Below are 24,272 nucleotides of genomic sequence, written 5' to 3' on the forward strand. Positions count from 1 at the left end.
TAAGTTATACGTCACCTATTAGTCTCTAATGACCAAGTCTTCTATTTATTTTTCTACATTAAGAAATAGAAAGATTTAAAATTCAGTTACTTTAAAGTGAAAACCGTCTCATTGTGAACGACATATATGTAATATGTTTGAGTCGAAAAGCTAGTTTATCGGCAAAATGATGAAATTTGTTTGAAGAGTAATTGTTGCTTTGCTTTCAATTTGGATGGTGATCTGTTCAATTATCTTATGTGTCGCGTGATGACAATCCAGTTGTTGCGTGCAGCTGGCTTTCGGAATGTAAATATGTTGCGTATACAGTTGTAAGACTTTAGTTATATATGGATTTTTGCAGATTGTTCAACTCGTAATGTGTGATATCCTGCCGACATCTTCGCTATGTCAGATAGCTGTTACTGCAGTGTTCATTTGGCAGTTTATTTGATTTGATCAGTAAGGTGTGACGTCTTTCTTGGGGCATAATGTCAGAGTTTTGATGTTGTTATATTGATAAATTAAATGGGCACTTTCCAGACAGTTGCTGCCACTATTCCCCAATCATAATTTAACCGTGAAAGATGAGCTAGGACTCGTAAATAAAACCATTTACATGTTAAAAATACGAACAACTGTTTAATGCATAAAAATAGTTAATTTACGTATAAAAGCTATTTACAAATAACGTCAATTAGACCGATGTTAAGTTATTGTTAAGTCCATCTGTGGAAACATAATCCCACGTAACATTGCTATCAAAATATTTTTTCATCATCAACAAAAATGCCTTAAAGAATTCTTTCAAAGCGGAAACAATACATCCACTCTATACAAATGGAAACATAAAAAATACATATATTGGAATAGTATTATGTGCATGCTGTGTGCTTTAAAACCGTGTCGTGCATGTATGAATATCAAGAAAACCGACAGGCGGACGCTGTTCTTTAATTTGTTTCTCACACATACGCCAACACGCCATAAGCGTCCAATATCTTTGAGCGTTTAATATTAATTGCCATTGTTTTGAGACAATACTAGAAGTTTGTTCTGTTATGGGTGTGGTTGTAATTAACTTTGAACTAGGTGAAACTTGAAATAACACGTAATAACAAAACCAAATCGCTTTTAGCTTTCCTTCCTGATCCAAACGATGATTTATTTGAGCTAGCTAAAGATGTGTAACATGAGACGTGATAATACAATACCGGTTCTTTTGTCTTTCTTTATCAAATATTAATTTAATCGTCTTTCGCAATTGTAAACTGTGAATCTGTGATAACTTCACAGGCGTGTTGTCAATTTGCTTCCACTATTTTGAACCAAAAGGAAGTACGATGACGAGTTATTAAACACTCAAACGCCCACATTAACGGAGTATCATAAGTTGTCTGCCTTAAAAAAGTCAAAAGAAGTTTCTTTACTGATCGCATTAGATCATTTCTTGGCGTCATTCAGTTGACGTAGATATATTATTTGATGCATTGACAATCAGGAATTTATGTGATTTAAACCCAATTTAAGTTATTAATGAAATTGCTTGGTCCTAAAGAGCCTTCGACGTCACTTAACATGAAGTCTGAATTTATTTGATCAAGTCCGACACCCAAATCATCCGTATCCATACTTATCACTGATTCGGTACCGTCCATTAATCCTACATCGACGTTACTGCTAGGCATTAGGTCAAAACAATCTGGTAATTGCCCAGGTCTTAAGTTATTGTTGTTAGTTTGCTGTTGAAGATTCTCTTTCGATCCAAAATTGTCTTGAATACCATCGTCAAAGGTTCCGTTGACAATGTCAAGGTCAGAACCCGGATAAAAATTACCTAAGCCTAGTCCAGAGTCAGCAGACTCCTCTCTGATGTGTCTGCTTGTTAGGGTTGCTTGTGGTTGTGGATCATTGTTGGGTATACCCATAAATGCTTCACGACTAAGGTTCAATAACATCGAACTACTTTCCTCTTCATTTGTCAGCAATCCCCGTTTAATGACGATTTCTTGTTGAAGCAGTTGTTGCTGTCGTCTTTGCAGTATTTGTTTTTCCATCTGTAAGCGTTGTAGTTGCATTTGGTTACATTTCTCCAAGCCGTTATTACGAGCTGGCGACTGAGAGGAAGGAGGACCCGGAGTACGATTTTGTACAGGACTTACATTGTTTGATAGACGTGGATCTGCCCAACTTGTGCAATTCATATGATTCATGTAATACACATCTCTATTGCTATTGGGAGCCATTGATTGCTGCCAGCCATCGGTTAAACCTTGCTGGCTGCTTGCGAGATTTGAGGAAGATCTTGCTTTTCTCGGGTCTTGCCAAGTCGTTGATTGATCATTATGACTATACAGTAAATGAAAAAGCGACATCGTTATTTTACTGCGACGTCGTTATTCAAGTTTTTAATTTGCCAATCTTGTCTATACTTTTTCCAAATTGTTGATGCTTTTAAGTAAGTCATAACCTAATTATCTTGAGTGACTTAAAGTTTACCAATGTGTAATTTTAAAAAGGATGGTGAAATATGTTTTTTTCCCTGACCTTTCACTGTATTTCTATGGCGAAATATATATTTCCGCCCGACCCTAGTTCAATCTCCTCAACTGATACATGTCACAAGCAACTAAATGATTACAACTGCTACCCGTATAACATTATTATTTTGATAAACACAAATGATTTTATGAAAACTGTCTTTATTTTATGTATTCCAGGCATTTAAATCTTCGTCATATTGAAAAGCGCCATATCTCTTTGTTTGTCAAGTGTAGATTAACGAACCGATATATACACTTTTATGATTTATATGTGCATTCCCGTACATAAAAAAATTTCAAAAGTATCTTTGAACACTTCGCAGAATAGCTAATAACTATAATAAATTGTCTGAAAACTATTGTATTCAATTTTGTACATATACAAAGCCAAGTCGCTTAAAGAGCAAAAGTGGTAACCTTTGCCAAGTTGCTATGTAGATATTATTATTGTCGGGTATACGGCTTCAATTGTTCTGTTGTATTAGTTTGAATATATGACGATTATTTTATGAATGCGTTTACAGTAAATGAACAGTTGCATCATATTCTTGAGCTTTCTCAACCAGTTGTAATATAATTCTACTGTTCAATTAGTCTACCTTTAGGAGGCAATTGACGCTAGTTGTCTTTATTTAAAGCTATGAATATCGAGTGCTTAATGGCGTGAACTTACTTCATGAAATATTTTTGCCCGTCTGATGTAGTCGCTTCTTCCCATCCTGGTGGTAGTGGACCAGTTATATCGTTGTTTGATTCACTTGAATCGTATGACTGCGATCTCATGTGTAAGACTTGCATGTGGTTTACAGCTTTTTTACTTGATTTGGGTACAGTAAATGAGGCAGGAGAAGAGTGCGCTCGTGAATGAGCTATGACAAGGCCAGTACCATTGTGAATTTGTGGCGATCTTTTGACATCTTGCTTTCCTTCAAGATCCACCGAACTTGGTTTAAAAAATGACGGCGGTAATTTTCTCATGCGCATTGGCAATGCTGGTTCTTTCTTTCCTGCTGTCTCGTTTGGTCGTATAACACGAAATAACGCTTCGAGATCATTTTCTGAATCACTCTGTATATTTACAACAGCTTTGTTGCTTTTCAAAGTCATAGTTGCGCTACTTGTCCCCTAAAATAGGCAAGTGTAGTTGTCTGCTCTACCAAATGAAGCGAGTGTGTGGTTTGCTCGCAGGAACTTCACAAAAATACGCAAAATACTGCGTTAAATCATTACTCATCTTAGGTGGTGGTCACGGGTGTGAACTGACGTCATAATATGCCTTTGGGAAATCGTTTCCATGGTGATACCCTATCCTTTTCTTGTTTGATGTTCTTTCTTCTGTCCTAAATATATACCTCATTATGTTTAAATAAAAAATAATAATGAACGCAAATGTTTTATTATTATGTATCTGATCTTTTATTAGCATTTTAGACCGAAACTTCGAGCAAGAACTAATCTTTTTGCGTATAAAAACATTTACTTGTCAACCAACAAGTTATTTCGATGCAGTTATTAAACCAGAAACTTAACTCTGGTTTTCGAAGTTTATTTAATTGGTTTATTTACATTTAAATAAAATAAGACCAAACTTTTGTTTTCTGTTTTCGTTACCCTAGTGTTACAATCGTCCATGACACATCACACATGTATAAAATCCATGAGTCTTCAGTTTGTCAGTGTTTATGGTCGTATCAGGTTACTTTATAAAAGACTTGTATATAACTGATACAACATTATTTAAAAAGAAGCGGATGTTGCGGTAATGGACATAATAGTTAATATAGAATAGCAACCTAGGGGCTTCGTTTTAAATATAACTAGTGCTATTTAGTTGTGACAATTCACGAGCGATGTGTCGTGAATTTTCATTACTAGTTTTTTTTTTGCGTTAAAACAAACGGTCAATGATAAAACATGTTTCATGTATTCATCATGTTTACACGTTCTTCAATTTGGCACCAGACGGCGTCTGGTGTTTGATCCTATCAATTCTCATGAAAAAGTGTTTAAATTGCTTGTAATGCATTCTAGCGATTTCATAACATCAACAAATAGATGAAAATGGGTTAAAGAGTGGGATTTTGCGACTTAATTTCATGGTTTAGAACTAAATAATGTGTATTCTGCCTGTCTGTTAGCTACCTACTTCGAAACCAACCCGTCGTGTTTCATGTTTGTCATAAGATAATAGGATTGGTAGTACTGGATATAAACCATGTGGAAATATGTATTTGTAACCTGACCTAACACACCAACTTGTTTACCTTCATTTTCCCGCTCATTTACTTGCAGTTTGGTGGTTTTACCTCTAATTTATGATCGGTGATTTTCAATGTGAAGAATGAACAATTCGTGCCCCTCCGTGAGCATTAATTTTAATAACACGTGAATTGGAGAGAATTAATGATTGCCTGCTGTACGTAGCTGTCTTACTTTCTCATTTATTTCAATCAATTCACACATTCGCGAGAAAAGTCCGCTGCAAAGCCTTATAGAGTCTAGCTAGACTCTAACGAAATTAAACAGTTCACAATGTATGCTTTTGCTGTAACGAACGCAAAAAACTTAAGCATTAAGTTGTAAAGAATATTACATGCAGCTTGTAGGTCTGGAACATAAAGATTTAACCGACACGAATATTCATATTCATAGGACTCTTTGAAGCATCATAAAACATAGTTATATTCCATAACTTTTAACAATCTTTACAGATATCGTGCGCAAAGTACATATTTTTCTTCAAAGTACATAAGTTTTTTAATTAGAAAGGTACTTGTCTTTAAACGTTAAATATTTAAGTCATTGCAAATACAAAAAAAATTTCTATTTGAAATCAATATTTTTATTAGTCGTCTATTTTTTTGTAAAAATATATTTGAGAAATTTTTTGTACAGTAGTGGAAATATACATTTTATTGTTCTAACAATTTGTTTTTATTATGATGTAAATGTCTCACTTAGAGAAAGCTTCATTCTATGTGCATTGATTCAAATGTCACTTATAAAACAGTTTGTCATTTTATGTGCATTGATTTTAGTGTTACAAGTAGAAAAATTGTCTTTTTATGTGTAAGGTTAAAATGTCGCAAAGAGAGTTATTCTTCATGCTATGTGCGTATTGCCATTGCATGGCTGCATGAGACAGAATCTCTTTGGAAACCTTTTCTCATCACAGAAGGTGGCAATCAAGTAAAGCGATTTTTAACAAAGTCGAACAAAAGATCTTTATAGTCTGTCTATGGAAAATCATTCCTAATGTACCTTGTAATTAGTGCTGCCGACTAACTTAGTAGGTAACAAACACAAAACTATTACTGCTATAAAATTAAAGCACATTTAGTTTCACATCTCAATGTTCACAAACGAAAAACGTCAAGACTATATATTTTTAAAAATCAATTCTTGACATAAACATACATGTTGATGTGCGATAAATATGTTTTATTTTTGGTGCGGCAGTGAAATTTGCTTCTTTTTAGTGCATATTTGCTCAATAAAGAAAAATGATCGCAAGCAAAAGAGTCTTGGCTTCGCTTTAGTGGCTTCTAGTCATCATCTTTAGTCATCTCCGATGAAATTTTGAGATCTATGTTGGCGGTATTTTTTACCAGTGTTTGAATGGTATCCTGTGGCTCACAGCCGGATACTAGATATTGTGAGCTCGCAGATGGATACTCAAAGCTACAGCCAATCAACACAGGTGATAATCTACAGCCATCGGCAATCTTTTGTGCTGTCTTTGATATGAAAGGCTTCACCTAAGGACACGTTACTACAATAGACTATGGTTAATCATAATAAATAAGAGCATTGTTGTTGTGGTGTTGTCTAAAAGATAAAATTGTTTCATGCAAATGATGTTATCATATTTGTGTTTGGCTTGCTTCCCAGATTGAAGAAAATGTAAACCAAAAGGGATTAACTTGATGTCCAGCGCTCTGATTTTATATTTGAAATTAGGTGAACAATATTTCGAAATTTTTTTTAATCTTTTGTATTTAAAAACCTAAAGACCGCTCATGTTGTTAAATATAATTCAATCAGGGTATATGCCGTGTATCATGCATTTTAAAAGTGTTTAAAGGCTTCCCATATAATATTTATTATAAAGAGTTTTTATGATCAATTTTACAAACTTTTGTATTCTATTGTACAAAGCATACAAAGTATTTCATGATTAAAAGCTTGTTTTATTTTATGCTTTGTATTTTTTAAATATTGCGTAATGTAGTCGTAACTAAACACGTACCTATATTATGTTCATCTTGGCATATTTATTCTACGTAGTTAGTAGCTGCTACTTTCCTGTCTTATATAGTTATGTTTATGGCGATATGATTATTACTTTAAGAACTTTGTTGTTTCATCAGATAGCAATAATTGAATTTAGACTCCCTAAAGTAAAATTCACAGACCTTTCTTTTAAATTAACAACAACAATTATTGGTAGTTATATACTCCGCTTTCATTTTTTTACTATACTTATCTTCTGCGTTGTATCACTTCTATCCGATTTGAAGAGTTATCAGTTGAAATCTATCCATATAACCTTACCGGTCGAGTGTTGTCTGAGTACGCTCATTCCCGTGTGAACGTAATGTGTTGGTTATTTTTTGCTTATGATAACAAATTTTTGAATGACCTTATTATGTGATGTATAACCGTTGGATAGAACGCTTTATCGTGAGGTTTTGACTTTTGATCATCTTTTTAATGTATAGCGTTGTATTAGTTTTTTCTATTATTCAAGTATTCGCTTATTTAGTTATGATTTATTGCACAAGTTGGAGACCTTTAGAGTAATTTGAGTTGTTTTAAATCCATTATCACTATCATGATGTATAGTTTATGTAAGCAGAAAGCTGGCTGTTTTTACGTCAAAATGAAAGTTAATCATTAGAGATCATTTCATGTTGCCTGACACGAAGATTGCAGATTATATCATTAATATTAGCTAATATCCGTTGCTTTTTACTTTGGCGTGGGTGACGTTAGCAAAAATTTCAATGAATATGTCTTTATCTTTTGTGATAGAATATGTAAGGGTCATTGGACCAACATTAGTATAACGCTATTTGTCAGAAATATACATGTTAACTTTTAATCACTTTTTTTCTATTTTGGAAAAATTTGACTGCCGTCATTCCTAGAATATATATTTTAAATTTTAAATTTTTACATATCTTATTTCTCTTGGTCTCTATCCTTTGATGGCTGCCCTAAATATATTGAATGTTTTGGACCAAAAAAATTCAGAAATTACTGTTATATAAGATTCCTTTACTGTCGACTTCAGCTTTGAAAGTTACTTCAAATATTCATTCAAAGAATTAAACTTGCAATATTGAAAAGAATATTTGAACATTGTTTCAAAAGCTCGGTATGTCATGAAACTTTCTTCTGTTTGGTAGTTCAAGTAAATAAGGCTTAAATTCTGTAAATGTAATGTCATTGCACCTATTTCAAACCGATAAAATAAAACGCGTTACTCTATTAAAAGCGATCATTAAAGCTTCTATGTTATATTGTTAAATTCTTTTGTTAGAAACAATGTAATACGTTGTATATTTTGATAATACTGATTAAATTTCAGCTAAAAATAGTTTTCAAGTGCGATTTTTGTTATAAACACTCTCTCTTCGTTGCCTCGGTTATTGCCATAGGGATGGTCAGGAAGTAATTCACACTTAAAACTGTGTTATTGACGTAGCATCAGTATACACAAACCCAAAATCTGTAAGTAAGACAAAGCATCTTTTGACTTTTAAACATTGTGTAGCTTGGAAACATATTTTCTAATTTTATATTATTTTATGGACTATATCCGTTTATTTAAAAATTAAATATTTAATTCTTAGGATGTATAATTTTTTACTGGAGATGATACGTTCGAAGGACAGGTACAGTTAATAAATAAATATCAATTGTCTTTAAATGTATGATTTTTCCCTTATTTGTTAGAAAGACAACAGTTAGGCTATAAATGTAATTTTAATGAATTTTTCAGACTGACATTAGGGGGATTGTACTAAACAGTAAAATGGACTTTTAATGTATATTTCAATTCCCTACACCTCTCAAATTACCGCACAACAATGCAATTTATATGAGCGACAGAAAAAGTAATGCGCTGTCCCGATTTTGTTAAACGATGGGCCTGATTTGTAGCTAGTAATTGACTCCTCATTTCTAGCTCGATTAACATCGATCTATCTCTACCTAAGAAATCAGCAAATAAAGTTTTTGTGTTGTATATCTTAAAGTTGAATTGTATTAGTAAAAAAAATATATTGATAATAATTATTGTTGAAGATTGCTGACGTTATTGGGTTCATTGGTGACATTGGCGACAAGAGGAAATGAACTTGATGTAATGATTACGTCAGCAAGTTGCTTGGTCACTGATTTTTATCTAAATTGGGCTTGAGCGCAAGATGATGAAATCGTTACTATGCAGTTTCTAACAGTTATAATATTGCCATTCAGTGAGTTGAGTTAGACTGACAACTCTGGCATGCATGTTCAAAATATGCATCATGATTGAACCAATACTCGAAAAGATCATGCTGCACCGCGGTCTAAACTTCAAATTATTTTTCTGCAACTGTAACAAATGCACTTTATTTTAACGTGTGCTTTTTCCTCTCTTTCGTGATTTATCCACACATGTCATGTCAATAATTGCGTGATATTTGCTTTCTTATTTTCGTCTTATTCCCATGAACTTGTAACTTCGCTTTTATTTGTTTATTACGTCATCATCAAAACTTATGTTAAAAAACTAAGGTTGTCTTTATGGATTTGCTTATGTACATGGCAATATTTATTTGCCTTATACATGTAAAATGTCGTGTGAGGTTTCATGTTTTCTTCTTGCGTTTTAAGTGGCATCCAACTAGGGTTCAAGTTCAACTAATTACAAAACGGAAAAGCTTTTGTTGTAATAATTATAAAGCAATTTTTCTTAACCTTTCAGTTTGTATTTCTTTCATTTACTTATAGACTGCACGCATTATGCATATCAAATAATTCATTATAGTATCAAAATCAAATCACCTTCATTCTTGTCTGGGCATCTTCATGTTGATATGCCTTTTGCTTTATCTTTATGGAATGATTGCTTGCAAAATGAAAGAGCGACAGCAACTGATTTTTTACTTGAATGGAAATTATTCTTATACATTCACTTGATTTCTGTTTAGCCGACAAAGACGGCTTGGGCATGCTCTAGTATATATCAGTTTTGTAAGATAAGTTGTGGGTAAAGTTTTTGAATGCATTGTATCTGTATAAGTCTGAGTTAAGGTTCAGTTAGCTTATAAGCACATCAAGTGTTGTGCAGACTTAGTTACACAGTAAGTTTATTCATAGAGTTATCGTACTTATCATAAATCATTGTTAAAATCCATAACTATGTCTCGTTAGCGAGCAAATCTTGCAAAAGTGCAATTATTGTTTTGCAAAATTATTGCACCAAGCTTTTTCTCGTTTTATATGATCATATACAAAAACGATTTTTCCATACATTAAGATTGTATCAAAGTTTGGTATTTTAAGAATCAAATTGACCTCGTGTTCTATGCATGCAATGAATCTTTCAAGCTCGCCATGTATTTGCCACAATCTCGGATGTCTATTTTATTTTTGATAAATTTATACTTCTTTCTTTTAGCTTTATGTCCACATAACAAACACACCTAGTAACCTGTCAGCATATAGTCAGTTCTGTCAGCAGTGCATGAAACGTTTAGAACTGTTTTACTTGTGCTATGCTCAGACAATGTAAGTGAAAGATAAACAAAAGTATAAATAGAAATTAAAGTGCAGGACATTTTTTTACAATTTGCCATTTAATACACAACCGTTGTGCTGTTTATATTTTCAGATAAATTAACGCATGATAATCATTGCTGTCTCCTGTGACGTCGCCAGCTCGATAAGTGAGGGGGGGGGAGGTTATTCATATATTCATGTTTTATCGCATTAAGTTCTTTTAATTTTAACATGCATATATGAATACTGTTCCCCTCACGTATCGAGGACTCAACTATATATTTTAGTACAGAAATTAATGAAGTTACGTAAAGGACAAAGTGTTATATAGAGACCTAACAGGATAAAGCTTGTGCGGGTTACAGGAGAGCGTCAAAACGGTGTTAAAACGTAACCGCGAGAGAGGGAGTTATTTCGATGATATGGAACGGTGAGCTTCACCCTCAGGTTTTTGTTGAAAGATGAAATGTTTTCACGTTTCTATAACACATGACGTTTTGTGAATACAAAATGAACGGGTATGAAATCAAACATGATTTAAACTAAAACTTTTGTTCTTTTAATTTGCTAGAAAATTACTGGAAAGTAAGGAAATTAATTTCCTTTTTACACTGTAAATTATTTGATGTTCAAACACTGTCATCCAATTTTATTTAGAGCACATAACAACCCTGCAAAAGCTTCTAAACAATAAAATTCTAACTTATTTTTTTAACTTATGTCTTACTTAACTGTAAGATGCCCAGGTCGGCCGTAAAAATTCATGATTGATGATTTCAAAAATACTTCGAAAGAGAACTTCAATTTATCCCGAGTATTCACAACACGATACTAGCATTAAGATCATATTTTTGTTGATTTAACGAGACAGTAACGTTTTGTCCTAACGACAAAAATGGTTTTGTGTACGAAATGAAGAATTCATCGTTGAATCAAAACATTCCCATGACAGAAGAATTGTTTTCTGTTGGTAAACGGTTAAATAATTGTCGTTCATAAACTATTCTTTCGGGTATTGATTCTTGAGAAAAATGTCGGTTAACTGGAGAATAAAAATTTCTTGTACAAAGTGTTTCAACCATATTCGGAATATAAAATCTCCCAAAATACGATCGTGTATCCTGAGGAACAGGTGAGTACTCTTTCGGATTGAAAGGGGTTAATGCATCAAAACTTGGCACGTAAGTTAGGCAAGATCCACTCGTCATATCAGTAGATCTTTCCAACATTGTTCCACTGTATCTTCCTTCTGGTGTGTAATTGTTAGTTTTGGAAGTGTTGTATAATCTTGATTTTGTATTCCATGAAGTATTAGCGTCAGTGGCAGGTATAACATCTGTATGGGGATTCTCAATTTCCATTTGATCACTTGAATCATCAATTTCTATTGGTGATTTGGTTCCATTAAAATTTTCTCTGCCAGAGATATTTTGATTAGTTGTTGTTTTCACAGCTTCAGTTTCAAAGTTGTTTATCGTCACCTTCATACTTTCATTTACAGCTTTGGTTTCTTGTATTTGCATTTCATTTATTGATGCTGGGATTTTTTAAGTAATAAATTCTATTATAAGCACTTATTTTACACCAATAATTCAAGTACAACAACTCACCGCATTTGTTTACTGGGATGTTTTGTTCTTTGTATGCATGTGATTGATGGTGGTCACGTGATGTTTTGCATTCGACGCAATAAACAATGTAATCTTCTAGTAGGATGTGCAGCAAGTGAAATGAGCCTGTAAATTTAATGGTCAGTCTTGTTTACATTTATATTTCAAATCCAATTGTGGAATACAAGATTTTTACATTCAAATTTTTTGCAAAATTGAATACTGTACCAAAACTCTGAGCACTTTTCAAGGTCAGCTCACGCATGATTTGGTTGCCAAAGAACGACCATTTTAGAAGAAATTCTCTTGAAAAATCCTTTACCTTTTCCTCATTTTCATCCTTTTCTAAACTCTTTAAAATTCATACGAAAAATAAATATGGTACAACAGATTTCCAAATAATGTACCACAAAAATGAAAGCAATTTCATCAAAGCAACTGATATGCTAACCTTGAGACATTGATCCACGAGATTGCTGGCCCATTCGGCGTACTGATCAATGTTGGCTTGTTGTTCGAGAAGTTGGGTAAACTGTTGAAGAACTGATTGGCAAAATTGGTTAGATATTATGAATACTTTTTTTTCTTCATGATCGACACCCAAGATTTGTTGGATATGACAAATAGCACTTTTGTTCATGAATCGATACTCATATTAACAGTATTGTTTTAACATTTACCTATGTTAATAGATTTTAAATTGATGAAATCGCTTTAAATTTTTCTAAAAGACTTTTCTAAAGATCAAAATTTAAGATTTTAAACTTTAGCACGAACAGTCAAACTGTTCAAAACGAAGCAAAAAGTGCAAGTGGAACGTTTGGAAAGAATCGTTTGAAAAAATTACATCAGTTAATCCATTTGCTTCACAAATTTTTTGGACCAAAATATCTTGTTATCTGACATAAACTTACATGTTTCTATTTTGAGGTAGTCCGTATCAGGACTTGAAGAAAACGTCCATAAAGTTTGATTCGTGATTTCATCAAAGTCAATAGTTTTCCAATCACTGGCCATCTGCATTACTGGTTCGCTGCTGTGAAGAACAGTTCTTGCGGCCTGCGCTAAGTGAGTGAGTGAGGTTTTTCGACGAAGTGATTTTGAAAACGTTTTAGCCACTAAATATGAAATAGGGAAGATTTATTAACATTCTTAACTAGAGACAAGTTTATACACAGTCAATACTATGGAACTCATTGAAATAGCAATTACCATTAAGTTTCTTCTGTTTGAGCTCGTCTGGAAGGTGGGTTAAAGACAATTCTATCCATGAGTTAAGCTGTGTTGCAAATTGCCGAATTGCTTGCGTCAAACTAAGAACAAAGTGAAAAAAATATGTTTTTATGTTTTTCCGGATTTTTTCTACTAAATCATCGTATCATCGTTATACCTGGCAGGAAGTGGTTCAAGAACTCCTGGTATTAAAACACATTCTATTGCCTAAGGGATAAAAATCAAAACCTATAACATTTTATTCTTTACTTCATCAAAAACAAAATGACTGGCATTTGATACAGATATGCCATATTTAATAAAAATTCTTTATTGCTTGTGGAATTTCGTTCAAAAACGTAAGATGACATTGCTCACACTCAACATTGTTTTACCTTGAACAATATTTCATCGCAGACTCCGATCAAGTTGATTACTTCATGACAGCCTAATATAGCAAGAATATGTTCTGGCATACCTTGCCAAAAATGGACGAAAAACTTCTGAACCTGAAACAGAAAAAATAACCTTACTTGAAATTATTTTCACACGTCTTCCAATAGTGAAACAGAGCTCAACATACATATTTGTTTTAATTACCTCTCCAAAATTGGCTCGCAGTATCGTATCCAAAATCCTCTGACAATGTGCGCGATACATGATCAGAAAAGTTCTAACCTAGATGACGATTAAACATAAATATCTGGAGCTTTACGTGACTGCAATTTGAGATGATTTACAGAGATTTCTACCTTGTCTTTAGGGATGCAGGAAGGTAATTTTAAAGATTCGATCTTTGGAAATGATGGAAGTAAAGTGCCTCCTGACGATGACATTAAAGAATGTTGCTGGGAATGGGTTGAATGTTTTGATGTATTGTTCAGCTAAAAATGCATAAATGACATCTTTAAATAAAATAATGCCCATCAGAGAAAACATGGAGCGGGGGCAAAGGTAAAATTTACAATCAAGCATAAACAGGGTAGGTTTTGGGGCTATTCCGTCTACCTTCCCATCCGATTTTTTAACAGGATTGCAATCTTTAAATGCTCAACGTATTTCATAAATGAATAATATTCATTCTTAAGATGGTCATAGGGCTAATGTAGACTTAAAGTCACACCTGATTTTTTGTCGGAGTTGAATTCTTTGTGGTGGAATATCTAAACGTGTGGGTTGAACGTTAAGTTAAAATCAAAAAATTACTGCATATCAATGATAGAAATAAAATAAACTATGATTACGAATCTTATGATAGTAATCATAGTTTATTTTCAACTTATTAATCTTAACTTTGGGATTAAGATGTTTAAATGCAGTAGCGTAGCTAGCTCGATAATTGAGTGAGGAAAGGGGAGGGTAATATTCATATATGAATGCTATAAAGCCTATAATATTGAAAAAAAATGTTTTCAATGAAGCAAAGTATGGCAACTATGAATGTATTGTTGAATACTGGTCCCTCGCTTATCGGGCAAGCTATGGAACTGGTCAAATGTCTTTGTTATAACTGGTGTGAATGTCTTACGTTTGATTATACGGTTGTCGTCCATTATTTAGAAGTGTTTCATGATATGGTGAGCTCTTTTTGATGGTTATACCATAGTAATGATATCTGAAAACGATGCATAAAATTTACAATGCTTACTTAGCAGTTAAGCATTAATCAATGTCTTTGTAAAACTTTGTTTGCTTGTACCTGTCGACCATTTTTAGTTGTTTGTACTTACTTTGATTGTCCTCTGGTTCCAAGTCTTCTGGTTTTTAAATTTGGGAAATTATGACGTATTATCTAATATACATCGATACATAAAAACCAATGAAATTAATGGAACATTGCGAGTAAAGATATTATTGTTATACACCTAATCAGCACATAACATACCTTGCCGAAACTGGCAGCATTGACAGGATTTAAGGCAGACTTTTGACAAAAATCCAAGTAATGTTGGTAAAGTGAACTACGCGGTAAACTAACTCCTTCAGCGACTTCATAATGTTCATTTAACCTTAAAAATAAACATAGCTTCACAGTAAAAACAACTATCTGTGCCATTTGTAAGTTTCCATGGTATGTGTAGTGAGTTATAATGAGTATGTAAATGTTTGTGATGACAATGCAAGAAGTAGGAAATAGATAGCGCTAAACGTGGGATGCCTTCAACGGTATGTGAAGATTTTGTTTGGATAGGTTCGCCTTGGTTTAAGTTTGATTTTAATACCTAGCTTATTTTTCCAACAAATATCGATAGAATTTATTGTATGACGCCATCTTGTCAACAACAATTGCTAACGTTTCGTAATTGAGTAAGTTTCCAATAAATAATTCCTATTTATCACATTTTTTTGCGTGTACTTGAGACTAGGTAGTTCAATACAAGCAAGAGATGTCACCTTAAGGTCGTACTAAGTGATGTGTAGCAAATGAATAATGCAATAGGTATTTTTAGTTATCCTTATAAATATTGGAAGAACTAGTGATGAAAAGAATGGACTTTTGCTTTCCTTTGATTTCATCTCTTTCTTCTCTTAACTTAATCGTGCGAAAATTATTATTTTATGTTTGTTTTTTCTCGTTATCCTTCGTGGTACTCACCACTTCGTTGTCAATGGCGACTGAAGCTTACTGTGAGAGAGATATTGGCCACCTTGATAAGCACCTAGGCACAAAGAAAATTTTGATTTATTAAGAATAAAAGTGATCTAAACAATATTTTATAGTTGTTTTACATGCAAGAAATTGCGAATCAATTTACTCGTTATAATCTGTTGTAAAATCGATCGAACGCTTCTTAACGAATTAATTAATAAAACAAGAAACTGCTCAGGTTCGCCCATGTACTCTTGAAGGTTGAGAATAAAGAACAATTTTGTTTGTACAAAATAATATTTTCGATATCTATTCTTACTATATAGTGTATGTTGGCACTATTGTACGACATATTGAAAATTATTTGTTCTTTTTGTGATTCATAAGGTAGATTTTAAAGAAAATATAACCGCTAATGTTTGATACACAGTCATATGTATCAACAAGTGATGGCCAAATATTGAGAAGAAATAAGTAGTTACCATAAAACATAACAGGTAGTGTAGAAGTTATTCTTCAGTGTATATGTATAAATTCTTACCAGTTTTTTCCATCGCAAATAACAGCCTAAAAAGTGAGACTTCGTTTGTACTTTTCTTCTTTAAGATAAAAAAATAAATTTTAACGATAGGTTTCATATCTTTGTAAACACGCATGATATTAAAGCAATATAACTGCCAATCTACCTATACTGTAGATAATGAAAATATAAATATGTGTTTTTATGTATAGAATAGATACCTGAGTTTCTATTCGGTCTATCCTCGTTTTTTATGATTTCTTATACTTGTATCTACAATTCTGTTAAATTCCCAGTGGAATAGGAACGTACTAAGCTCCCTAGCCAACATGCGAGAACTTATTTATGTATCTACCATTGTTAGGTCTTTATCATATTTAATCATTAGCATAATTATCTTTAATGATATATTTTGCATCCGTTCTTTCTTAGTATTTTACATCTGTAAATAGAGGGGGGGAAATTTGATTTCATAAGTTCTATCTCTTTCTCTTTTAACCTTTGTTTATTTTAACATGATGTGTTGTTATGTTTATGTACATGACGAATTAATGATAAATATCATAAGATTATCTACCAGTGAAATTGTTTCTCCAGTGGCATAAGAAACGGTTTTAACTTGGGAGGTACTTTTCTTAAGTGCATTGTCTGGAATTAAAGTCCAGTGGTATATGCATGGACTCTCCGACTCTCCGTTAGCTAACCACAATCTTATTATCATATGCTTTAATCATTGCATGAGATTTTAGACAAGAAAATGTAATTTTTTACACAAATTGAAAATGGCCTTTTTAAAATTACAAAGAAATTCTTTAATAAAACTATTGTTAGTGTGGCAAAAATGTATATGCACTGCATTTAAACATTATTCACATGTGTCTGTCGTCAAAACTACGATTTGTACATTTCGCCCAAGTTAAATATGTACATACAGGTGTCATTTTATGTCTTGCAAGTATTCTGACGATACGAGACAACATTTCTTATATATTTGGCAACAAGCTTGCATGGTAGTTGACAAAATCATCTTTCCTGTCATGAGGTTTTAATTATGTTTTTTACAATGAGAATTTAAGTGACCACAAGTATCTTGGCGAAAATTGACAAAAAGTCTTCTACCACCTAGGTTGGGACTAAACAATCTTCAAATGTAAAAAAATCAACTAGATCTTCACTCAAACTACGGAACAACATTAAAATTTTTGTGGTCAATAAATGAATCTCATCTGTGAAATTGTAAGACACTTTTTATGATACAAAAATTTTGAAAGAGTAAAGGTAAAAAAACGTTCGCAAATCAAATGAGTATATTTCTCGGTGTTAACATTCACATCATGTCAATAGCTATATAATCAAAGATTGATGGTGATTCATTTTTTTTGAGAAATAAATACTTTCATATTATGCTTGGTTGACAAATCGATGATGTCAAAGAGTAATAAAAAATAAAGATGCACCATTACGTGATAAGATTTTCTAAGCAACAATGAAGCAACAATGACAGGCATTTTATGTACATTGGTAAGTTTGCATTGAGTTTCCAAGATGATACAATCAGAATTTAAAATGCCAGTAAAGCAACCTTGACGACATACAGATAACGATGGATATATTTCTCACTTACTTTCTTTAAATTGTTCGTTGGCACAAAAATACACTTCGATTTTTTTCTCTTTGTTCCTTACGTTTTGTTCTTTCTTGCAGTTATTTCTCCTGAAGAACGTCGCTCTATAACTGTGCTAGATTTTTACCATCGTTCAACTTTACCTACGCGTTATATCTTTGATTAAATGGACACGTCGTAACTCAGCATGCTTTGATTAAATGATTTATTGAATTATATGAAATTAGCGAGGTGTCAAATTGCCATTGAATAATAAAAGCTTTTATTCTTTTGTGATAATATATGAAATACATAACTTAAAAGAGCTTTCAATATCCATAGAAACCCGTCCGCCACTACCTTTGTTATAAACTATAAGACCTTGCTGTTCCCGTTTTCACTATTTTAATTGTTTCTGAAGTATCTTAAAAAACACATGTAGTTAAATTCTTTCTTCATGACTTTTTCCCTTTTGTTCTTTGACATGGCTGAATTTATTTAGTCAAAAATAACATATTGCCAAAAACCTTGCACGAAAGCTTTAAAACTCTTAAATATCTTCGTATACATGGCTTGTATTATTTTTATTTATTAAAAATTGTATTGATTAAAATTCATGGACTTCGTGACAATTACACAAAAGAAAATAAAAATTTTCTTGTCTGACAAAAACTTGCCACGAATTTGTGTGTAATGATTATGTATTGCTGTAATCATAAAAACATGTTATCTATTTTAAAATATTCTTAATATTGAATACATTAGCGATCTCATTTAATGAATTCAAGCCACATGGCACAACGCGTGCATGCTTTGTCTAAAAGTTCCGAATACATATTGTTAAAATTTTTAGACATTCACAAATAACACTTATGCGTCTAACACTTATGCATCTATAGTTTTAATTAAAAATTGCAAATTAATTTTTTATGTAAACCTTTAAGAACAAAAGTCTTTGTGGAAGTTTCTTGACTGGTGCAAAAGAAAAAACATAGTGTAGCTACTTTCTTCGATATTAGCTCTTTCTGTTGACGTGTTCTGGCTGCCACCGAAGTACTTTTTGAATAGGCCAACTATCACGATTAGAGTCTAAAGATATGTGTAGAGTTTAGTATATGGACAGGTAACTTGTTCTAGCAACGTCAGTTTTTTAAATTTATTCACTTCTTGTCTTAATTCGTCACTGCAGATTACTGTTTGATTAGACGCAATTGCTAAAAATATCATGATTTTATGTCCAACTTTGAAAGTTAGCTAACATTTTGTTGTTATAAGTCACTGTTAGTGTGACTAGAACAATTACCAATTTGGGAATACATCTTTCAACCTTGCTCCTCGAAAAATTTAAAGAAACATAAGTTTAATAACTGCTTTGTTAGTAGTTAAATTCAAAAATTGACTTTTTTTTGCTTTTTTATGGCCTGAGTTACAATGGAAATTTTGACAACTTTTGCGCTTTGATGAGCATGAAACAATGAAATCCAGTCTTCACTCTTTCTTCAATCTTTCGCCTGCTTTCGAGCTAACAATTTGTCATAGAAGCGTGTTTTAAATACGCTTCTAGAAAAAAGGGATTTTAATTAGAGTTTGCACCCACCAAGGTTTTCAATCTTAGTTTGCGCACATTAGACTGCAATGAATGGTAGTGTGTAGAGTGATAGTGACTCAAAATATGTTAGCAACTGGTTTTTCTGAAAACACTTCTTTAGAATAAGAAGACTGAGGCGAGCTTATTATCGGAATCACGTCGGAAAAATGGTCGGAAACAGTCGTTGAAAATTAGTTACCAAACCCAATTGAAAAAATTCCAAATAAATTTCTTTCTATTTGCAGAAAAGAAAATGTAAAGAGCGATTATTTACGTAGTAATCTTATTCATCTTCTTTATTAAAAGAATTGAGTTTGAAAATGGTGAGACTTTTTGTTATTCCCATATTTCTAAGTTCATGCATCATTTATATCAATGTGAATACAGAAATAAGTTGTGTTGTTTGACTGGGCATGACTTTGCTTTGTCACATTTTCTTCTTTGCTTGTGGAAACTAAAATATATGTATTCTTTTTGAGGCTGCAAACTTAGTTCAAGGTATTGATAGAATTCCTGGTCAACTTGGTTATTTAGTTGTCAACTCTGATGGAGCTGTTATTGCTGTAAGTATTTTAATCCAATTTCACCAACAATCATTTGTAGTAATGTAGTTTGTAATGAAAATAGCTGACTTAAAAATTTTTCTAATAAATAAATATTCTGCATGAAAAAAGTTGATGAGTTAGACTTTTTTCTATGTTTTGAAATTTATTTATTTCAATGAAGAAGTATTTAGTTATTTTGTCTTTTGTTATAAACTGGTTGTTGTAATTTAACAAAAGCTGCATCATTAATCTTTTCTCATCATTTTTTTTATTTTCAGTCAGAATATAAGTTTTAGTTTGACTTTGTAAATTGTATGATTAAATAACTTAAAAGTCCATGCTTATCATTGTCATGGTGTCAACTGTATTCATCATCTTCATTTTTATCATAAAACGTCTAGAAATTTACCATTTTGATCAATAACCTTGTTTTAATGTATGTTATTGGAAACCTTATAAATTGATTTGATTATGCTTTATTACAGGTTATTTTTGGGGCTTCGAAACTATCTAACTTTACAAATTGAAATTGTCTTACAAAATTTTATTTGTTTAATAGTCTGGAGGATTTAGAAAATGAAGAAAATGTTGCAGATGTCATTGTTAAACTGTTAAAGTATGCTACAAAAATTCCTCTATCTACTGATGATAATCAAAATTGCAAGAGGATATCAGGTAACTCTGCTTGTTTAGTTTGTTCCGGGATTATTTCATGTGGAAATGTAATTGATGTTACTAATGAGATTGGTTTTATAAAGAAATGAAGTAGAATTTTGGACAAAAATTAATTTTTTTTGGAAATACCAGTTTCATTTGATTCTTCTTAATTAGAGTATTTTAGGAAATTTTGATGTTTATGTATGCAGACACACACTAACTGTACTTGAATGTAAAGTCTAACCTGTATTAAATGGTTCCGACCATGTTAAATGGCCACACTTTGTTATGCTATCCTTCGTACTTTCTTGAAAATTTCATTATATAAATACTTGTGACCTTGAATGGTCACTGCAGCCGTCAACTTTATAATGGTCCATATTGAATCATTTTGACACTGTATTATATGGTCGGGTGAAGGAAAAACAGCTGACAATGCGATATATAATGAAATCTTTATTCCAGAACTTGTCAAAGTCTTTATGTTTGAGTTGTCAAAATAAAGTTCGGAAAGTACTTCCACATATTATAGCTATTGACAGAGAATGGAGGAGAGGAATATGTATTTATGTCATTGACATGAAGCAAGGCAAAACAACAACAAAAAACATACTTGCCAACCCACACTCCCCAATTTAAATTGGAAGCAAGAAGGTGTGAGAATATTATTCCTTTTTTGGTCCTCAGCTGGCAAAAAAAAGCACTTACTCGCTTGCATTTAGTTCTTTCATGTTTATTTGTGATTTGAAGGTATTTGAAAGAATGATTTTCTGTGAATAACATTATTGACCATAAGTTTTCTTTTTTATTTAGTTGTTTACAAGGATTTTACCTTGTCGGCTACTGTTTCTAGCAGCAAAATTTATGTCATAAAAAAGGAAAATGAGTTTCCATGATGGTATGGGATAAAAGAAGGATTTTTTAAATCACAAAAATTTTGTTAAAATACGTGGATATATATACTCATGATTGAGTCTGATTGAGTTATTAATTCATATTATAGATAATGAAAAAATCTTGAACCTTCTTGATTTCGTAGATTTCTCTGTTATAAATGGCTCCTGATCATGTTTTATTTGGTTCAATAGCAATCGACCAATCAATTTCCGTCATTACACCCTATCTTTTCATTTTTTCAGCCACATTGCTGTATAAATGTTGTTTGTGAAACGTATGTTTTCATATGTTTATTGGTTCCTGGCTTCATAATGAGATAATGCATTATTGTCAGGCTTTTTGGTCTTATTTGGCAGTTTGTATGATTTACTTAGGTGCTTTCAAAGTTTTCGTACAAAGCTTGCAAACAGTCGTAGCAAATGCAATTAAACAAAGTAACTATTATGTCGAAGACTTTGCTGTGAATTGAACGACAAAAATCATTGCGTGGTTTACCCTTGGTGTAAAGATATAAAATGCTACGTAAATTGCTTCAACTAAATCATTTTAATCGCATGAATAATGACAAAAATAAAACACTAAAATTTGTTGTCATTTAAAAAGCAATGTTCACTTTTTTGTGATCGTTGCTCCAATGGAGAAACGATTTATTTGTTGACCATCTCCCCAACCAACTACAGCGACATAAATATCCCTCAGAGAACCAGTTCCCGTACCAATAGTAACAACATTTAAAGCTATTCCTCTTGGGTCTGAACTTGTTGCATCTTGAGGAGTGCATCCTGTTGAAGGATCTACTGGAGGTAAGCAGACGTATGTTGCCATTGCAGAAACCGAATCCATTGCGGTCACGATAATATCGATGTTATATCTACAAAATTCATAAAATTAAATTATTTGTAAGATCAAATTGCGTGCGATAGTTCTATCTTTTTTTCTTAACTGTCACAATTCTTCGAATTTCGAAAGGTTCGGGAGCCGTATTTTTAAAACAACTTGCAAGTAAATATTTTTTTATAAGCCTAGCAAAAGTAAACTTGTTTTTAGTTTCTTTATGTTTCAACATGCCTGTTTTCAAACCCTCGTGCGTCATGTGTTTTTTCATTAATAAATTGAAGTAAATGCCTAACCTTTGCGTCGTTCCAGCATCAGGACAAAATGCTAATTTGAAATCTTGTCTGTTCAATGTTGTGACAGAATGTGGAGTTCCTGGTGGAACTATCTGTTGCATGATTTTAATATCTGCATTTGTCACTTTGTTCATTGCAATTGGCTCAGGATATTCAAATATATCATAAAGCAACGATTTTCGTTGTGACATCTTAACATGATTGGTTTTTTCTATGAATTCCACAGCGACAGTCCAAGATATATATGGAGCGTTGCCTGCAGTTACTGAGACATAAATGGCACTCATGCTTTCATTATAGGAAAAGAACAATTATGTTGGCCATTGAATCTTCCATTTGGATAATTGGTGCACAAAACTGCTGCACAGGTTGGATTGTCACACAACTAGAAACGCGAAAGTAAAAATACTCTAGTAAATATCGTGTGACTTTGTCATCATTTACAGTTCCTACTTGGATGACTAGAATTAGTTCAGTATTCTTCACAAGATAAACCAGAACTTTAGGAAATCTTGATTTTACTCATACTTTGATGTTAACAAACGGATTTTACACAACCCTATACTTAAAAACCATTTGCACAATAAGATGTCAAGATTTTTAAATTATTAACATGGGAACAATTTATCGTTTACTTCCCTACGTAAAAGTATGCAATATTTAGATATTTATGCACATAGTTTTAAAGACGAATCTGAAATTATTTACGGAATTTTTTTGTAACCTGTAGTTTTGCTATAACTCCAATATTCGGGTTCCATCCTGAAGGAATGTTAACTCTGATTATCATCATTAAATTGCGATAAGTACTTGTGTTACATATGTTGGCTTGGTACATGAATGTTTCCAATGGCTTTGGATTCTCAATAGCTGGAGTTACGTACAACGTTGGAATAAATGACACAGGACGAGGAGGAAGTTGAGCGCATGATGTAAAAAATACACTTGACATAACTAAAGGTAAAAAAGTCAATTGCAATATGTAATGAAAAGAAATATGTAATAAAAAATCGTTTTGATGAAGTTTATTGGATAATCAGTCGCTTCACGATTGATTTTCACTTAACTAAAGCAACTCGGATGCTTGACAAAATAAACTGTCAGCAAACGAAGTCTTGGCTAAACTAGTTGGATTGCTACTGTGTAATGGTGACATGAAAATAATTGGAGATGAACGTACGAAAGAAGTTAGGAAAATCGAAAGATAACTCACAATGTATTCAACATCTTTAAAGAAATTTTTCAAAACAAGTCTTAGATAAAATTAATCACCATAAAATTTGCTGATGTCGTGCTCATGAAAAAATCATAAAAATCAAGACAGGATGTCTCCCTCGCAAACAAGCAGCTTAAAAGTATTTTGCAAACGAACGTGTAACAATAAAATGCGTAAAGCAGGAAGAAGTCATTTCAATAATATTGAAATTGGTTTTACCTGCTATGAAGAGTAAATATGCCATATTGAAAATAATGATGACTTCCTTCTTGCTCTCTCTACCGAAGAACGATTGATTCTGACTTCTGTACTGTTGTTTAAATAGTAGCTACCAGTTAAAATTATCTACTGGGAAATTCCAGGAAAACAAAATTTTCCGAAGAAAATGTCACACTATCCATTCCGGATG

The 24,272-nt window shown here is 32.5% G+C and overlaps 4 protein-coding genes across 13 annotated transcripts; 1 reads left to right on the top strand and 3 right to left on the bottom strand.

The window, feature by feature from the left end:
* Positions 1–601: 601 nt before the first annotated feature.
* On the bottom strand, positions 602–4,198 carry LOC124445832 (transcriptional coactivator YAP1-like). The gene is made up of 2 exons (XM_046996614.1): positions 3,196–4,198; positions 602–2,328 (listed from the first exon to the last, which is right to left on the bottom strand). The coding sequence occupies exons 1-2, from the start codon at positions 3,627–3,629 to the stop codon at positions 1,494–1,496; spliced, it is 1,269 nt and encodes a 422-aa protein (XP_046852570.1). The 5' UTR covers positions 3,630–4,198; the 3' UTR covers positions 602–1,493.
* A 4,043-nt stretch (positions 4,199–8,241) lies between these two features.
* On the top strand, positions 8,242–21,651 carry LOC124445836 (ragulator complex protein LAMTOR4 homolog). 7 transcript variants are annotated; one of them, XR_006948262.1, is made up of 8 exons: positions 8,242–8,258; positions 8,381–8,422; positions 8,835–9,007; positions 13,881–14,071; positions 19,664–19,741; positions 19,898–19,981; positions 20,523–20,638; positions 21,434–21,651. XR_006948262.1 is itself a non-coding variant. In XM_046996619.1 (4 exons), exons 1-4 carry the CDS (start codon positions 19,739–19,741, stop codon positions 21,514–21,516), a joined length of 279 nt encoding a protein of 92 aa, XP_046852575.1. In that variant the 5' UTR covers positions 19,664–19,738; the 3' UTR covers positions 21,517–21,651. The 7 variants fall into 7 exon arrangements, 1 of the variants encoding a protein (XP_046852575.1); XR_006948266.1 differs by lacking the exon at positions 8,835–9,007 and having other exon boundaries at positions 8,244–8,258; XR_006948263.1 differs by lacking the exons at positions 8,242–8,258; positions 8,835–9,007 and adding an exon at positions 10,195–10,304 and having other exon boundaries at positions 8,408–8,422.
* Positions 10,832–18,852, bottom strand: LOC124445827 (transcription factor RFX4-like). Of its 4 annotated transcripts, XM_046996609.1 has the most exons (18): positions 18,768–18,852; positions 17,852–17,994; positions 16,249–16,306; positions 15,714–15,777; positions 15,003–15,126; positions 14,848–14,909; positions 14,646–14,732; positions 14,241–14,280; positions 13,870–14,001; positions 13,718–13,795; positions 13,513–13,626; positions 13,296–13,345; positions 13,118–13,218; positions 12,820–13,023; positions 12,357–12,448; positions 12,134–12,257; positions 11,906–12,031; positions 10,832–11,832 (listed from the first exon to the last, which is right to left on the bottom strand). In XM_046996609.1, the coding sequence occupies exons 3-18, from the start codon at positions 16,259–16,261 to the stop codon at positions 11,228–11,230; spliced, it is 2,016 nt and encodes a 671-aa protein (XP_046852565.1). In that variant the 5' UTR covers positions 16,262–16,306; positions 17,852–17,994; positions 18,768–18,852; the 3' UTR covers positions 10,832–11,227. The 4 variants fall into 4 exon arrangements, with proteins under 4 accessions (XP_046852565.1, XP_046852563.1, XP_046852564.1 ...); XM_046996607.1 differs by lacking the exon at positions 18,768–18,852 and having other exon boundaries at positions 17,852–18,278; XM_046996608.1 differs by lacking the exons at positions 17,852–17,994; positions 18,768–18,852 and adding an exon at positions 16,449–16,581.
* Positions 21,652–22,044: 393 nt separating the features above from the next.
* LOC124445834 lies at positions 22,045–24,252 on the bottom strand. The gene is given in 5 exon segments (XM_046996616.1): positions 22,045–22,388; positions 22,648–22,954; positions 22,957–23,032; positions 23,372–23,601; positions 24,083–24,252. Coding segments are annotated over 5 exon segments (900 nt in total). The 5' UTR covers positions 24,108–24,252; the 3' UTR covers positions 22,045–22,126.
* Positions 24,253–24,272: the final 20 nt, after the last annotated feature.

Source organism: Xenia sp. Carnegie-2017, unplaced genomic scaffold (assembly GCF_021976095.1).
Source record: "Xenia sp. Carnegie-2017 unplaced genomic scaffold, XeniaSp_v1 HiC_scaffold_22, whole genome shotgun sequence".
NCBI classification, from domain to species: Eukaryota; Metazoa; Cnidaria; class Anthozoa; order Malacalcyonacea; family Xeniidae; genus Xenia; species Xenia sp. Carnegie-2017.